General features: G+C 42.5%; 2 protein-coding genes across 5 annotated transcripts in view; both read left to right on the forward strand.

Moving 5' to 3' along the window:
• The window catches only part of LOC119053175 (zinc finger protein 256-like), a 74,696-nt gene that overhangs the window by 45,064 nt on the left and 11,815 nt on the right, over positions 1-17,817 (forward strand). For 3 of the 4 annotated variants that reach the window (XM_037150663.2, XM_037150667.2, XM_037150665.2), the window contains exon 3: positions 5,034-10,169. The exons of the other annotated variant lie outside the window; for it this stretch is intronic. In XM_037150663.2, coding sequence (XP_037006558.2) covers positions 5,034-7,600 — 2,567 coding nt within the window. In that variant the 3' untranslated portion in view covers positions 7,601-10,169. Of the gene's footprint in view, positions 1-5,033; positions 10,170-17,817 lie in introns of those variants that run through there. 4 annotated transcript variants of the gene reach the window in all.
• Positions 2,251-2,677, forward strand: LOC119053182 (60S ribosomal protein L34-like). Its single transcript, XM_053672112.1, has 2 exons — positions 2,251-2,312; positions 2,389-2,677. Exons 1-2 carry the CDS (start codon positions 2,251-2,253, stop codon positions 2,675-2,677), a joined length of 351 nt encoding a protein of 116 aa, XP_053528087.1.

Consider the following 17,817-nt stretch of genomic DNA (forward strand, 5'->3'; position numbering starts at 1 on the left):
GGCCCTTTTGCATGGTTTTTAGAGTTTTGTTTAGATCTTTTGTCTGTTTTGTTTCAGCATTGCTGATCTGTAAAATGGTGTGTATTCAAAGTGTATGATGTGATGATGGATATAGGTAAATATTGTGAAGTAATTGCCATGATCAAGTTAGTGAACATTTCCCTCACCCAGTATAATCATTTTCGGGATAATAGCACTTAAGATATACTTTCCTAGTAACTTTTAAGTGTACAATAGAGTGTTATTAACTCTAATCACCATGATTTACATTAGATCCTCAGAGCTTATTTATCTCATAACTGAAGGTTTAAACCTTTTGACCAATATCTCCCTTGTGTGCCCTTCCCCAGCCCTGTCATTCTACTCCATTTCTGTAAGTTTAATTCTTTATTTATTTATATTTTACTCATAAGTAATATCCGCCCTGGCTGGTGTGGCTCAGTGAATTGGATGCCTGCCTGAAAAGCAGGGGTCACTGGTTCTATTCCCAGTGACCAGGGCACATGCCTGGACTGTGGGCCAGGTCCCCTGTTGAGGGCACGTGAACACAACCAATCGATGTTTCTGTCATTCATCGATGTTTCTCTCCTTCTTCTCCCTCCCCTTTCCTCTCTAAATAAATAAATAAATTAATTAATGAATAAATACATGAAAGATATTACCTCCTTATTAGTTACACGACTTGTAAATATTTTCTTCCATTTTGTATGTTGCCTTTTCATTTTGTTGATTTTTTTCCCCTTTGCTGTGCAAAAACATTTTAGTTTAATGTAGTTCCACTTGGTTAGTTTAGATTTTTTTCCCCTTGTTCCTTTGGTATCATATCCAAAAATATCATTGCTCAGGCCACTGTCAGGTAACTTATTCTGTATTTTTTCCAAGGGGTTTTACATTTTCATGTCTTATATTTAACTAATCCATTTTGAGTTTATTGTTAGTGGTGAAAGATAGGGGTCCAATTTTATATTTTCACATGTAAGTATGCCGTTTTCCCAGCACTATTGAAAAAGACTATTTTTTTCCCCACTGTGTTCTTGCTGCCTTTGTTAAAGATCAGTTGACCATATGTATACATAGGATGTTGTTTTTTTTTTAAGATTTTATTTATTTATTTTTAGAAATAGGGGAAGGAAGGGAGAAAGAGAGGCAGAAAACAGCGATGTGCTGGAGATACAGTGATCAGTTGTGTCTTGCACTCCCCAAACTGGGGACCTGGCTGGCAACCCAAGCACGTGTTCCAACCGAGAATCAAACCAGCAAGTTTTCAGTTCACAGGCCTGCACTCAGTCTACTGAGCCACACCAGCCAGGGTGGTATGCAATTCTTCTCAGTATATATGCAATTCTTGAATGAGTTCTTGATTCTAATCCATCTCCCTGTATGTCTGCTTTTATGTCAGTATCATACTTTTTTGATTAGTGTAGCTTTGTAATATAGTTTGAAATTAGAAAGTGTGGTACTTTTACTTTTGATCTTGCTCAAGAATGTTGGCCTGGCCGGTGTGGTTCAGTGGGTTGAATGCCAGCCTGTGAACCAAAGGGTCACCTGTTGATTACCAGTCAGAGCACGTGCCTGGGTTGTCGGGCAGGTTCCAGGTGGGGCCCATAAGAAGCAACTACACATTGATGCTTCTCTCCCTCTCTTTCTCCCTCCCTTCCTCCCTCCCTTCCTCTCTCTCTCTAAAAATAAATAAGTAAAATCTTTTTAAAAAAGATTGCTTTGTCTATTTGAGGCCATTTGTTGTTCCATGTGGATTTTAGGATTCCCTTTCTATTTACACAAAAAATTCCATTGGAATTTTAATAGGTATTGCATTGGGTCCATACATTATATATGGTAGTATGGACATTTTAACAATCTTAATTTTCCAGTGCATGAACATAGGATATCTTTCTATTTGTTTGTGTCTTCAGTTTTTTTTTCCTCATTTATGTCTTAATAGGTTTCAGTGTCTAGATCTTTCACCTCCTAGGTTATATTTATGTGTATGTATTTATTGTATTTGATATTTGTTAATGTGATTGCTTTCTTAATTTTTACTTTATTTTTTTCCTTTACCATTTTCCCTATTTCCTCTTCCACCCCCAACTACCCCCTCCACCATTTCTTTCTCTTTTTTTAATAAATTTTTTTTTGGTAGTTACTCCCATTACAATCAGCTGCTGTCAGGGAGTTGCGGCAGCTGAGATCTATCAGATGCAGTCTTTTGAGCTGGCGTGGGGGTAAAGGCTCTGGAGGAAGGTATTCACGATGGTCCAGCGTTTGACATATCGTCGGAGGCTTTCTTCTAATACAGCCTCTAACAAAACTAGGCGCCCATCTGTCCTTCTCTTTCTCCTTCCCTTCCCCTCTCTCAAAAAAGAAAGAAAGAAAGAAAAAAAAAACTAGGTTGTCCCAAACCCCTGGCAATAGAATTGTTTACCTTTATACCAAAGAGGTCGGGAAAGCACCAAAATCTGCACGTGGCGTGTGCCCAGGCCAGCTTCACAGAGTTCATGCTGTGAGACCTAAAGTTCTAACGAGGTTGTCTGACATGGAAAAACATGTCAGCAGGGCCTGTGGTGGATCCACACGTGCTAAATGCGTCTGTGACAGGATCAAGTGTACTTTCCTTATTGAGGAGCAGAGAATTGTTGTCAAAAGTATTGAAGACTCAAGCACAGAATCAGAAAGCTAAATGAAAAAAAATATGAAGCTTTTTTGAGTAATAAAAATAATTAAAAGGCTTAATTTAAAAAGTTTTTTTTTAATACTTTAGAGAGGGGGAAGTGAGGGAGAAAGAGAGGGATTTGAATCATCAGTGTGCAAGACAAATATCGATTGGTCGCTTCTTGTACACTCCCAACTGGGGATCTGGCCCGCAACACAGGCATGTGCCCTGACTGGCAATTAAACCTGTGACCTTCTGTTCATGGACCAGTGCTCAATCCACAGAGCCACACCAGCAAGGGCCAAAGAAGCCAGGGCCTTCTTTCTTGGGTGGGTGGGTGGGTGGGTGGGTGGAGGTGGAAGAAGGTATAGTGGGGATAAATGATAATGAGGAAAAAAACTGAATTTTAAAAAAGTTTTTCTCTGAAGTTGATGTCTTCATGCCTTTCCCTGATTTCCCTGAGTTGTCTCTTTGTTCTCTTGGAGCTCACTAAGCTTCTGTAAAAAATTATTTTGAATTCTTTTTTATTATTGATTTGATTGAGAGAGAGGGAAACAATGATTTGCTGCTCCATTTATTCATGCAGTCATTAGTTTATATTTGTATGTGCCCTGACTAGGGATCGAACCTGCAATCTTGACATACCAGGACTACACACTAACCAACTGAGCTACCCAGCCAGGGTTATTTTGAATTCTTTGTCCAGACTTTGTTGCCTTCACTTGCTGGACACTCACTATGCTCCTTCAGTGCTACCATGATTCTTTGCTTTTTTTGTGTGTTCCTTACAAACTTTTGATGTCTCCACATTTGATGGATCAGTCACCCTTTCCTTCCATTACAGAGTCTTTTGGTGTATAAAGGTCTTCACTTTGGGTTGCTTGTGAGGTCACTGGACTGCCCGTGTGTGGCAGTTTTGGCTCTGACAGCTGAGGTCAACGATGGCAAATGTTTACCGTAGTATTTCTCAACAGCTGAGGCTGCAAGGTGAACTCACAGGCATCTGATAGTGTTGAAGTTGGGTAGGGTATGATGTCAACACTGTTTTCTTTTTATTTTTTTTATTTTTTGAGATTTTATTTATTTATTTTTAGACAGAGGGGAAGGGTGGGAGAAAGAGAGGGAGAGAAACATCAGTGTGTGGTTGCCTCTCAGGCACCCTCCACTGGGGACCTAGCCCACAATCTAAGCATGTGCCCTGACTGGGAATCGAACCAGTGATCCTTTAGTTCACAGGCCAGCACTCAATCCATTGAGCCACACCAGCCAGGGCTCAGCACTGTTTTGATCAAACCAGGACTGTTTTCATTTAAACCATGTTTTGTTGTCATTGCCAGTGCTGAACCACATTTCTTTTTTATTTTTTAAAGATTTTATTTAATTTTAGAGAGGGAGGAAGGGAGGGAGAAAGAGACAAGAGAGAAACAGCAGTGTGAGAAAGAAAAATTGGTTGGTTACCTTTTACATACACCACAATGGAGACCAGGCCCACCATGCCAGGTATGTGCCCTGACTGAGAATAGAACCCCTGACCTTTCACTTTTCAAAATGACGCCCAACTGAGCCACACCAGTCAGGGCTGCACTCCATTTCTAATTTTCTTTCCTTAATATTGCCACTTTGCTAAATAGTTCATTTTATAACTTTGTTACATATACCCTGGCTTGTAGCCCATGGAGAATCTCCTCCTCTTTGGACTGCATATCTCACACATCTCTCTCATCTCTTCCTCTATTGCTCTGTGCTGTTGGTCCGCACATGTCATGAGATTAGCATGCATCCTTACATTGGCCTTGAATGGCAGGTAGTCTGCTGCAATTGATTTTTTTCTGGGTTTGATGTGTTCTACACAGCCTTATGTCACAAGCAGAAATGTTCCTACAGGAATCCTTCCTCCAAGAAACACATTTTATTTTATTTTATTTCAAGATTTATTTATTTTTAGAGAGGGGAAGGGAGAGAGAAAGAGAGGGAAAAAAACTCAATGTGTAGTAGCCTCCCATGCACCCCCCACCAGGGACCTAGCCCACAACCCAGGCATGTGCCCCAACTGGGAACCAAATCAGCAACCGTTTGGTTCATAGACCAGCACTCAATCCACTAAGCAATACCAGACAGGGCCCAATGAACAAATTTTAGAACATGCTTATCTTCTTTGTGTTACACTTTATTCTTGTATCCTTTCCTTGGTGAGAACTTTACATTCTTTTGTCTTAGAGGTGGGTAATGCTCAGGAGCCACTTCCCCACCCACATGTTAACTCCCCTCATTGAAAACCATCCCCTAGACTTACTTACTCCTGATGTAACAAATGTATATTTGTGATGACATTGATCCATTCCGATAGTCAACATGTACTTCACCAGCGTTTATTTGCATTCAGGTGGCTGCTGTGGATCAGAGGATGTAGAAGCCCCCTTTGAACAGAGTGTTTCTGTGGGAGTGTCACAGGCCAGCACCTCCAGGGCAGCTCTGTCTTCCCTGAAGGCCCACTTCTGTCAGACTTGTGGTCCAGTTTTGAGAGACATAGTCCAGTTGGCTGAGCACCGAGGACCACCACACAGCCACACAGTGTTGAGGTGTGGGGTGTGTATGAAACAATTTAATTTTAGTGCAAACCTCCAGACACACCAGGAGCAGCACCTTGGAGCGAAACCCTTGAGAAGCAGTATGGACAGGGCCTTGTTTGTGAAGAGCCATAAATTCCGTATTTCAGAAAAGCCCTTTCTTTGTGATGAAGTTGGGAAGAACTTCCTGGCCACCTCAGAACGTCTACAGCAGCAAATGACTTACACCAGGGAAGAGCCCAACAGAATCACCAAATGTGGGGAAACTATAGAAAAGAGAAGAACTCTTTTGACCTGGAGAGAATGTAAGAAAGTCTTTAGCCCTAGACACACACATGCTCGGGACCGGGACATCCACACCGGAAGACAGTGTTTTGTGTGCCCTGAATGTGGGAAAGCATTTAGGAATCAGTCCTCATTAGTTGTTCACCAGAGAGTTCACACTGGTAAAAATCTTCATGTGTGTGGCAAATGTGGCAAGTCTTTCAGGCTAACCTCAACCCTTAGTCGTCATCGAAGAATTCATTGTCAGGCAAGGCAGTACAAGTGCAGCAAATGTGGAAAGTCCTTTAACCGAAAATTTGTCTTTATTTACCCCTGGAGAAATCATACTAAAAAAATACATGACTTGTGCCATGAATGTGTGCAGTCGTTCAGCCATAGATCCATCCTTATACGACAACGGATGGTTCACTCTGGAGAAAGGCGTTATGAGTGTATGCAATGTGGGAAAGCCTTTAGACGAAAATTTTACCTCATTGTACATATGAGAGTTCACACTGGCACAAGGCCTTACCAGTGTCATGAATGTGGGAAATGTTTTACCAATAGTTCGGTACTTATTTTGCACCAGAAAGTACATACAGGAGAAAGGCCTTTTGAGTGTATTAAGTGTGGGAAATCCTTTTCCAGTAGTTCAGTACTCATTCTACACCAGAGAGTACACACAGGAAAAAGGCCTTATGAGTGCACTGAATGTTGGAAATCCTTTAGCCATGAATCGCACCTCACTCAACACCAGATAGTTCATAGTGCAAGAAAGTCTTACGAATGCAGTGAATGTGGGAAATCTTTTACATCTCGTCCAGGCCTACGTTATCATGAGAGTGTTCACAATGGATCCAGGTCTTATGAGTGTAGTCAGTGTGGAAAATGTTTTACTTCTCGCCCTGGCCTTCGTTATCATCTGAGAGTTCACACTGGAAGAAAGCCCTATAAGTGCATTGAATGTGGGAAATCTTATAGCCAAAGGTCCAACCTCATCCAACATCAGAGAGTTCATACGGGTGAAAGGCCTTATCAGTGTAGTGAGTGTGGGAAATGTTTTACCTCTAGCTCTGCGTTTCATTATCATAAGAAAGTTCACACTGGAGAAAGGCCTTATCAGTGCAATGAATGTGGGAAATCTTTTTTATCTGTTTCCAACCTCAGTAATCATCAGAGAGTACACACAGGAGAGAGACCCTATGAGTGCAGTGAATGTGAGAAATCTTTTATTCAAAGACATCACCTTCTTTTACACCAGAGAATTCATACAGGAGAAATGCCTTATCAGTGTACCGAATGTGGGAAATCTTTTTCAGCTAGTTCCAACCTTAGTAATCATCAGAGAGTACACACAGGAGAGAGACCCTATGAGTGCAGTGACTGTGGGAAATCCTTTATCCAAAGACATCACCTTCTTACACACCAGAGAGTTCACACAGGAGAAAGGCCGTATCTGTGCAATGAATGTGGAAAATCTTTTGCATCTGGTTTTAACCTGAGAAATCATCAGAGAGTTCATACTGGAGAAAAACCTTATGAGTGCAGTGAATGTGGAAAATCCTTTATCCAAAAATGCTACTTTCTTATACACCTAAGAGTTCACACAGGAGAAAGGCCTTATGAGTGCAGTGTATGTGGAATTTCTTTTACCACTAGGAGGAAACTCCGTTATCATCAGGGAGTTCACAGTGGAGAAGGGCCTTATGAATGCCATGAATGTGGAAAATCTTTTACCTCTAGTTATGCTTTCCGTGATCATCAGAGAGTTCATACAAGCCAAAGGCCTTATGAATGTACTGAATGTGGGAAGTCCTTTAGAGCAAATTCTTACCTCATTGAACACTGGAGAGTCCACACTGGAGAAAAGCCTTACCAATGTACTGATTGTGGGAAATCTTTTTCCTCTGGCTCTGGCCTCCGTTATCATCAGAGTATTCACACTGGGTTAAGGCCTTACGAGTGCAGTGAATGTAAGAAATCTTTTCCCAAGAGCTCTGCACTCATTCGCCATCAAAGAACCCACACAGGTGAAAGGCCTTATGTGTGCAGTGAGTGTGGGAAATCATTTATCCAGAGACATCACCTTCTTGTACACCAGCGAGTTCACACGAGATGAAGGCCTTATGGTCCAGCAAATGTGGGAAATCCAGTAAGGATAGTTCCCAGTCCGATTAACACTGGGCAGTTCACACTGTAGAAAGGTATGTGAGTTAAAAAATGTGGGAAATCTCTTTTAGCCATAGATTTTACCTTTCTTAACACCCGAGGCTTCATACTGCAAAATGATTTTATAAGTGTATGGAGTGTAGGAAATGTTTTATTGGGAGTTTGTTATCTGATAATTTACACAGGATGAAGGCCTATTGTGTGGCAAAGGTGAAAAATCCTTTACCCATAGCTTCACAGTCTTTCACCACCAGATAATTTATTCAGGAGAAAGGCCTTATAAGTGCACAGAATGAAGAAAATCCTTAAAGAATTTACCTTATTATACAGTGTAGAATTTACACTGGAGAAAGACCCTAGATGTGCAAGGGAATGTGCACTTTTCTTGCCAGTATAATGACACTAGAATAAACCATGAGAAGCCATCTGTCTGAATTTGATCTCGTACACCCAGTTGTCCACATCTGGGACATTCGCCATAAGTTTAGTTGTGTGGGAATCGTGTGTCTATGCTGTACTTTCTAACCTGCACGGGGCTCTTCACCATTTTCTGTTGTCAAAGTCATTTCAGACTCCCATGTGGCAGGTCCCCACAGTTTGTGTCCAATACCATCCCACTGTGCTGACTTGTGTTCTCTCATGTATTGGAGGAAAAGAGGAGTTTTCCTGAGGTCTTTGGAGTCACATTGGGCAGAAATCCAACCCTTTATTGGCTCAGAGAATATCACATGAGTCTGGCTGGAGGGCCATGTTCTCCCAGGAATTTTTCCAGCTTCCAAGTTACCAACTTGACCTCCTTGCTGCACATTTGCTTTGGTTTGTACAATACTGTTTAATTCCTCACTGGTGTCAGTTCTCTTTTATTTTCTGAGTTCTGTTTAGTGAGTGGTATATTTCATAAACAGAGTTTGGCTCCACGAGTATGAAAAGTGAACATTTTAATGAGGATCCCCAACTTTGTGTTTTTTCCAAGGACATTATAATGGCGAAATACAGCTCACCCATTTTTGCCAAATTTGAATTCTTTCTAGAAAGAACTGCATGGCTTTTTGGTCTTTGTATGAAGCCTAGAAGATATGAATTTTAGGAGATTTAGAAATCACCCTGTGACGCCCTAGCTGCTGTGGCTCAGTGGATTGAACGTGGGCCTGTGAAACACATGATCGCGGTTCCATTCCCAGTCAGGGCACACGCCTGGGTTGCAGGCCAGGTCCGAGCAGGGGACGCACAAAGGCAACCATACGTTGATATTTTTCTCCCTCTCTCCTTCCCCTCCCCTCTAAAGATAAATAAATTAAAATTTAAAAAAAAATCACTCTGTGGAGGAGTCAGATGTGACAATCTCAAGTGCTTCTTGGATCAGCATGAATTTTCTCATTGTTCACAGGGATAACCTCAGGGGATGTTGAAGGGAACCTGTTTCCTAGGTCCTGCAATGAACCATGTGTTCTGATTATTGAATTTCTTTGGTGATGATCACTGGATCATTGGGGTTACTGGAAACTGTAACTGCTACTGAAATGGCACTGGATTTGTAGGGATTGGAGACTTTAGCCAACACAATGGAATGTGCTCGTAAATACACAAGCATTTCTGTAACACTGTGCGGGATAAGTGTGCACACAAATATTAGGATCTCCAAGCATGTTTTGTTTTTTGGATTTTTTAAAAGATTTTATTTATTTTTAGATAGAGAGGGAAAGGAAGGGAGAAAGGGAAGGAGAGAAACATCGATGTGAGAAAGATACATAGATAGGTTACCTCTCACATGCCCCCAACGAGGACCTGGCTGCAACCCAGGAATGTGCCCTCACTGAGAATCAAGCTGGCAACTCTTCGGTTTGCAGGCCAGCACTTAATCCACTGAGCCACACCAGTCAGGGCCAGGTATGTTTATCTGGTGTGCCTGAAGTCTTTGTTATAGAAAATAAATGTTTTATGAATTCTTGTGACGATGCTCACCCAAGGCCATGTTGCACAGGCAGGAAAACAAATGTGCATGTAATAAACTGTGCATATTTAAAGCATCATATTTAATATATTTTTAAAAGATTTTATTTATCTTTAGAGGGGATGGGAAGGAGAGAGGGAGGGAAATATCAATGTACAGTTGCCTCTCGTGCGTCCCCTGCCGGGAACCGGCCTGCAACCCAGGCATGTGCCCCAACTGGGAATCGAACCTCGATACTCTGGTTCGCGGGCCCGAGCTCAATCCACTGAGCTACACCAGCCAGGGCCATATTTGATATTTTGAGATACATATGAAACTGAAAGCATCATCACAGTTATGGGAATGACTTAACCTACCAGTATATTTTTGCCTCTTGTTCTTTTTGAATCTCTCCCTGCACGTCACAGCCCTTTAAATAACTTGACTTACTTTCCCTTAGTATTGATAATTTTGTATTTGCTATAATTTATATGATGGAATCATTAAATGTTTATTTATTTTTTGTTTCCTTTATATTTTTGCTATCTTTGGATATACCACAATTGGTTTATCCATTCCTCTTTTTATGAACATTTGGGGTATTTCCTTTTTTTTTATTATAATAAATGAAGGTTGCATAAACCTATGTGTACAATTCTTTCTGTGAGTGTTTTATTTATCTTTTGTCAGTAATTTATACTTTTTAATGTCTGGGTCTCAGGCGAGTATTAACTTTTGAAGAAACTAACATTGTGATTAACATGATCGCACTTGTCTGCATTCTTATCTTTTTTTTCTCTTTTTAATTATTTATTTATCTTTAGAGGGTAAGGAAAGGAGAGGTGAGAAACATCAATCAATGTATGGTTGCCTCTTGTGAGTCCCCTGCTGGGACCTGGCCTGCAACCCAGGCATGTGCCCTGGCTGGGAATTGAACTGCGATCGTGTGTTTCACAGGCTCACACTCAATTCAGTGAGCTACACCAGCCAGGGCTGCATTTTTATCTTTATGGGAGTTCCATTGCTCCACAACATCATTAATACTTTTTTGTTATTTTTAGTTTAGCTTTTTAAAATAGTTTGTAGTGCTATCTTATTTTGTTTTAATTGCATTTTCTTAAGCTTTCTTGATGAGTAGATTTTCATATGTATTTGCTATGTGTAATGTCTGGTAAAATGTCTGCTGATATCTTTTGCCTATTTTATAGACATTGACTATTTTTCTTTTTTAAGACTTTATTTAATTTTAGAGGGAGGGGAAAGGAGGGATAAAGAGAAGTAGAGAAACATCAATTGCTTCTTGCATGCTCCCAACTGAGGACCTGGCCTGCAACCCAGGCATGTGCCCTGACCTGGAATCGAACTGGTGAGCTTTTAGTTTGCAGGACAGTGCTCAATCCACTGAGCCACACCAGCCAGGGCCATTTTCCTTTTTTTTTTTTAAAGATTTTATTTATTTATCTTTAGACAGAAGGGAAGGGAGGGAGAAAAAGAGGGAGTGAAACATCAGTGTGTGACTGCCTCTCACACCCCCCCACCAGGGACCCAGCCCACAACCCAGGTATGTTCCCTAACTGGAAATTGAACTGTCAACCATTTGGTTGGCAGGCCCACGCTCAATCCACTGAGCTATACCAGCTGGGCTCCATTTGTATCTTAAGTTCAGACATTCAGTAATACTATTATGCCTGGCTTTGTAGCAATTGCTCATTTTCCTGGTGTATAGTTGGTGGACTGGAACAGACAGGGGACCAGACGGCATCTGGATGGTCTGGACATTCAAAGCCTGCGGGAGGCAAATAGGACCACAGTGATGAGACTCCCCAAGTGGCCTGCGTTTGAATCGTAGCTCTCCAACCACCACTTTATTATACATTCGTTGGTTGCTTTTTGTATGTGCCATGAGTCTTGGGTGCCCTGTCCACGGGAACTGTAGAAAGGGACGGACTTCTCCTTATTCTGCACTGACACCACTGATAGTGTCTGAAAACACTGACTCTTGGGCATTGCCCCCAAAGTGAGTGGGTAGGTTTTGGGTTTGGGGCTGAGAAGCCACATTTCTAATGAGCCCCTAGGTGCTGATGGACTGGTCTGTGCAGCCCCTGAGAAGATTCCTAGGGAAGGCCAGGCTGCTTCCCTTCTGCTCCAGTCCGTGGGGCTGCAGGTGTGCTCATTCGGAGGAGCAGCAGAGCTACGCTTCCTAGTGGACACCCTCAGAGTGTGTGCAGTGAGCCAAGCTGGCTAATGGTGACGAGGGCTTGAGGACCTCCACTGCCTGGGAGCCCTGTGAGGGCTCCAGACACTGAAGTTGCCTAGCAACCTGCTTCTTTGGCTTAGAAATATAATTAAACAAGGAGGCCATTAGGCTAAGCTGGGTCCACTGCTATGCCTGAGCAAACTGAAAATCTAATTCAGAGTAAATTCTTGTAAATGTCTCAATGGTAAGAAATCGAAAGAACAACCAATCACAGTCAACTAGGCTTTTTGAAATGAGGCAACTCCTTACATTAGAGCCAGTCCAATCATTTTCTTGCTTTACTTGCCTTCTGCTCAACCAAAGCCTTTCCCGGAGTCTGGTTTGGTGCTGCCTGATTGGACAATTGTTTTCTCAAATAAAATCATCAAAGTTTTAATGTACATGTTTATCTTTAAACAGAGCAGAGCTGCCCTCCTCTTGGTTCCAGAAAAAAAAAAAACCCACAGGGCTCATCCTTGTCAATGATGTTCCTAGAAAGGAGGGCTTCCTGACCTCTGTGTGTTGTCCTGTCACACCCTGTCCCCTCTCGCTGAGATGGGTGCTTGGGGTTGGGTCTCTGCTATCAGGTGTGTGGTGGTGGTTGTTGAGCAAATACAAACAACATCTACTCCAAGGCCAGAAATCCCCTCTATGAGGGGAGTAGGAAGAGCAACATATTTATGATTGAGTAAAGTCAGGTTTGATGTGCATCACAGGCAATCCAGTAAGAAACAGCAAAGACAGACAAATCTCACCCCTCTAAATAGCTAAGCGGATAAAACCTGTACAGGCATGTATTAAAAATAAACAGGGTAGGCATAAAATAGATGGGGAGAGGTGAAGAATGGTGTAGGAAACAGAAGCCAAAAAACTTGTGTGTACAACCCATGGACATGAATGAGGGAGGGGGAACGCCGGAGGGTTGGGGAGTTCGGGGTACAGGAGGGGTGAAAGGGAGAAAAAAATTGGGAAAACTGTGATAGCGTAATCAATAAAATACACTTAAAAATACAAAAACAACTAGTGCCCAAGTAACCAGACGACAGCAGCATTTGCTTACCCTGTTCACCTTAGGCTTCATCCAGAGGAAAGACAAACATCCTTGTGAGAGGATATGGTTTTTGACATTGTAGTCGGCTGAACGTTGAAGTTAGGCTCCTCCCCTCACATGGGCTGCAGAGGTGGAGGAGCTTTCTTTATGTCTGGTTTGCATTTCAAAAAAAACAAAAGGCTGTTCCTATCTTTAAATTTTTAAAGAGATGGTTCAAATGAAATTCAGAGCCACAAAACTGAAGGGAAAAGGAGACCAGCAAACAAAATAACCAGTTTGTGGCTCAGCACACAGCAGAAGGTAGGAAAAACTATGTTACAGAAACCTGAAAAAGGTACTTATCAGAACAGCCCCTTGACCATGTTAACAGTAATCATGACAGTGCTTGCAATTCTTAGCAGCCACCAGGAAATACCTGGAGGTGTTACCACACAGGGAATCTAATCCTGAGCAGAGCTGCATCTGGGGGGTAGTGTTTGGGTTCCTGACGTCGTGCCAAAAAAAAAAATTGCAACATGAGCCCAGATACTATGAGGGTATTAAAGCTGGAGACAGTGAAACAAGAAAGAACTTGGCATCGAAGAAGCAACAGGAGAACCTGCGCGAGCTGCCTTAGCTCACTGGGAAGTCAGGGAAAAGGGGGCCTTGGAGACAGTTTCCGGGCTGACCTGCTGCTGCAAGTCCTGTGGGAGAAAAAAAGGGGGGAGGGGAATGGTGCATACCTGCTCCCCAGAGAAAGACTACCCCCTGGGCTCTTTATCGTGAGGAGTTTGGGCTGTTTTGGTTTTTTTTTTTAATCCTCACCCAGGGACATTTTTCCATTGCTTTTTAGAGAGAGGGAGGACGTGTGACAGAGAAACATTACTATGACAGAGAAACATCAATACGATAGGGAAACATCGATTGGTTGCCTCCCATATGCACCTGGACCAGGAATAGAATCTGCTTTACAGGAGGATACTCCACCAACCGATGAGCCACACGAGCTGCAGCTGTCTTGAGGGTTTTCTTTCTTGCAGTCAGATATCGTAGACAGGTCTCAGGGGAGGGTTGCACAAAATATTCCTCAGTTTTCCGGGTTTGCTTTTTAAGGGTTGTTGTCTCTACTGATTGGTAAGTGCCACAGCAGAGGGTCGTTAGTCATTGCAGCTGGTCCTGGCATTGCCCACCTGGTTTTGTTGCTTTTCTGGGGCTAGATATTTTCTCTGAGGAAGCGCCTTTCTGTATGTAGCTGGAAATTGTTCAGCCACTGTGTTCAGCTTCCCTATTCCACTCGTCCTGGCTTACTAGCCTGTCTCAGAGGAAGGGGACAGAACCTGAAACATTGAACTCTCACACTGTGCCCAGGCCAAGGAATGTCAGCCAGGTGAGAGTCATTAAGCTGAACGCAAGATTCTTGACACCCTAACACTCACTCACCTTCTTTCTTTGAACTAGGTGATGGGGCCGCTGTGGGAGGGATTTTCTGGGAGCAGAGCACACCACTTAGCACTGGTGTCCTCAGCACAAATGCTAGAAAGTGGACCTTACTAGAGCCATGGTCCAGCTGTGGAATGACAGAAATGACTGGGGAGGGAGGGAGGACAGAGATGAGCCCAGGATTCTAGGAGGGAGGGTCTTACCTGTGAATACTGCATCGAATCACAGTACATCAACCTCTGAGCCTCACCGAGGAGCCCCCATTTCTGGTTGAAGTTGCTGGCCATGCCCTCAAAGATCATGCTCTGTCATAATGGAGATGTTTCATTCTATTAGTAGGATCTCTTCTAAAACCATAAGGTGCTATTGCCTCTAAACACATACATCCCTTCTCTGCTCATTCTACTCCCAGATGCAACACCTCAAAGAAATAACTCATCCTGGTGCTTGCTCTAAGCACATGGCTACATTGATCACTGTCTCAGAGAACCAGAGTAAGAAAGAGGGCTGATGCGATGTCTCTGGACCTGACGTGCGGGGCTCCATGTTCTCACCATGTAGAGCAGCAAATAAACAGCAGGACTCCATGTCATTTGCCTTCAATTACACCTTTGCCTCCATGTCCTTCTCATGTCAATTTATTCCTCAGAAGCCTTGGCCACCTGCTGGATTATCCTCTCTTCCCAACCCCACTAGGTGCCTAAGCTAGGCATGCACTTATTCAACAATGAACAGTTTACATTGGAGAGAGGCTTTATGAATGCGCACAATGTGGGAAATCCTTTACACGAAATCTTACCTCATTGTGCTTATGAGAGTTTACACTGCAGCAAGAACTTATGAATGCAGTGAGTGTGGAAAACATTTTACCAATAGTTTAGTACTTATTCTACATTGCAGAATACATAGAGAAGAGTAGGAATCTTTTTACCAGTAGTTCAATACTCATTCTATATCAGAAGAGTACGCACAGGAAAAAGACCTTGTGAGTGCACTGAATGTTGGAAATCCTTTAGCCATGAGTTGGACCTCACTCAACACCAGATAGCTCATGGTGGAAGAAAGTCTTACGAGTGTAATGAATGTGGGAAATCTTTTATCCTCCTAGTATTCCTCCTGTTAGTTTGTAATTATCTTATTTCTCTAGGGTTAGTTTACAAACTAAAAAACAAGATAAAAAGCTACACAATTTTGGAAGACTAGCAGGCTTCTGCCTCAGAGCTTGTCCCCTTCAGAACACCCAAAGAATGATACCCTCTGCCAGGCTGCCTATCTAATATACCGTCCATTAGGAAATGCAGGGAGCTGCAGCACAATCATCCAGGCATCCTCAAGGAAGAGAGAGCCAAAGAGAGAGAGCCAGAGAGCCAGCCTTAGAGGCTGAGAGCCCCTCCTTTATTTCAAATCTAGCCCATAATTCCATGCACTCGGGAGGCATTCATTTTCTCAGCCAAACCTGTCCTAGGCTGCTTACTGTTGCCTTGGGCCATCTCCTCCTAGGGCCCCTCCCCCTTCCACCCCCGTGATCTGATCAGATCTCTAGTAAAACAAGGAAGAGGAAAGGGGTCCCAAATGTCAGCGTTGTTTAAGTCCTGACTCACCAGACACCATCACCTGGGGATTATCTAAGGATGGTCATGTGGGCAGGTAACCATGTGGGCAGGTAACTTAGTGTCAACTTAGTGTCCAGAAGGCAGGTTTACTTTTTATCTCAGCTCTGACTTTTTTTTTTAATTTTTTATTTTTTATTTCTTTAGAGGGGAAGGGAAGGAGAGAGGGAGAGAAACATCAATGTTTGGTTGCCTTTTGTGTGTCCCCTGCTGGGAACTGGCCTGCAGGGGACTGGCCTGCAACCCAGACATGTGCCCTGACTGGGAATTGAACCGCGATCGTGTGGTTCGCAGGCCCGCACTCACTCCACTGAGCTATACCAGCTAGGGCCCTATCTCAGCTCTGAAAGAGACACATTTTAATGAAGTAGTTACTCAGCAGTTGACAGGTAGGTTTTCCTCTCATCGATGATGGGAAGAGACGGTATGATGAAAACAACTCCAGTTCCCACCAGTGTTGTCAGAGAATGTCACTGGAGATAAATTAGGTGGGGGAAGGGAGACTAAAGGTTAACTGATATTTTCTTCTTTTGTTTTAGTACTCACCTGAACTGTGTTCATTGATTTTTAACAGAGAGAAACATTGATTAGTTGCCTCCTATAGGCGTTCTGTCTGGGGAGAAAACCCACAAATTAGGTGTGTGTGCTGACCGGGAATCAAACTTGCAACTTTTTGGTATACAGGACGAAACTCCAACTAACTAGCCAGTGGCCAGGCCTGGGGTTTTTTTCTTTACAAACGTAAAACTTTCACAAACTTTTGTAACTTTCACAACTTTTTGCAAACCGTTCTACAGCTTCCACAAACCTTCTTATTCATTGAGAAATAACCATTCTTAGAAGAACTCTTTTTTTCCTTTTCCTTCAAAAATTACCTCTGTACCTTATTTCTTCTATTATCAAAACCATACAATATCTTTGCAACTCAATTAAAATGTTTAAAAACCTCTATTTTCAATGGTAACCAAAAAGGTAAGCAACTGGCAGATCCAATCACCCTGGAAGGAATAATGAAGAAACTCCATTATTTTCTATACAAGCTCTTAGGGTGGCAGGAGACGCTGGCTGTGAAAGACTTCACAAAGAGAAGAAAATGCAGAGCACAAAGTTTTATTCACTTTCTAAGATTGGAAAGGGGGTAGATGGTGGAGAAATGCACCAGCACCGAAGGGTGGAGGACTTGAGCTTTTATTCGATTGTACAGGGTTGGGGTTGGCTGTGTCTGAGTGTTGCTGCTGGGCTGTTAGGGGTGTTGCAGCACAGAAGGTTTCCTTTGCTTTTGCATAAGCTGCAGTTTGCTCCAATGTCATATTTTGCCTGTGGCTGTGGGGAGTGGTTAGTCACATTCTAGTCTTGCTTTCCAGTAACTTCCAGTCCTGGTGACATAAGCTCAAAAGAGTAAAATGGCAGTCATGTTTAACAAGTTCACAGGCTTGCTCTGCAAATGGTACCATGATAGAAAATGACATCAGCTTTGTCCTTTCACAAACTACTGCTTGTTCATCTAATTCAGAATACTTCATTTCTTTCTTCCCAGCAATGAGTCAGTATGGAGTCATTTCTATAGTTCTTGGCCATTCGTAATAAAACAAAATACAAAATCTACCTCACATGCATTCGAAGGCAGTAACATGTGCCCTGCTATGCCTAAATGTTATGTGTGAATGATTTTATAGAAAGAGCCCGTTCAGATCACAATATTTGAGAGCAGCACAGGCTGACTTCACAGAATATTAAATTATGCCTTTTGCTGCAGGAAATGATGAAGAAAAACCCTCTTAGGAAGTAGAAACACTACTTTTGCTGCATCCCTCCCTTAACAAAGATTTATTTATTTATTTTTTCTTTTGTATTTATTTTTTAAATTGATTATGCTGTTACAGTTGTTCTATTCCCCCCTTCATTCCCCTCCACCCTGCCC

The sequence above is a fragment of the Artibeus jamaicensis genome, unplaced genomic scaffold, assembly GCF_021234435.1.
Source record: "Artibeus jamaicensis isolate MK-2021 breed Jamaican fruit bat unplaced genomic scaffold, CSHL_Jam_final contig_723, whole genome shotgun sequence".
NCBI classification, from domain to species: domain Eukaryota; kingdom Metazoa; phylum Chordata; class Mammalia; order Chiroptera; family Phyllostomidae; genus Artibeus; species Artibeus jamaicensis.

What these genes read in the sequence shown, in the direction of transcription:
- LOC119053182 (XM_053672112.1), top strand. Translation starts at nt 2,251, where the DNA reads ATGGTCCAGCGTTTGACATATCGTCGGAGGCTTTCTTCTAATACAGCC. An exon ending in ACAGCCTCTAACAAAACTAG is followed by an intron (nt 2,313 to 2,388) that starts GCGCCCATCTGT and finishes AAAAAAAACTAG; the next exon opens with GTTGTCCCAAACCCCTGGCA.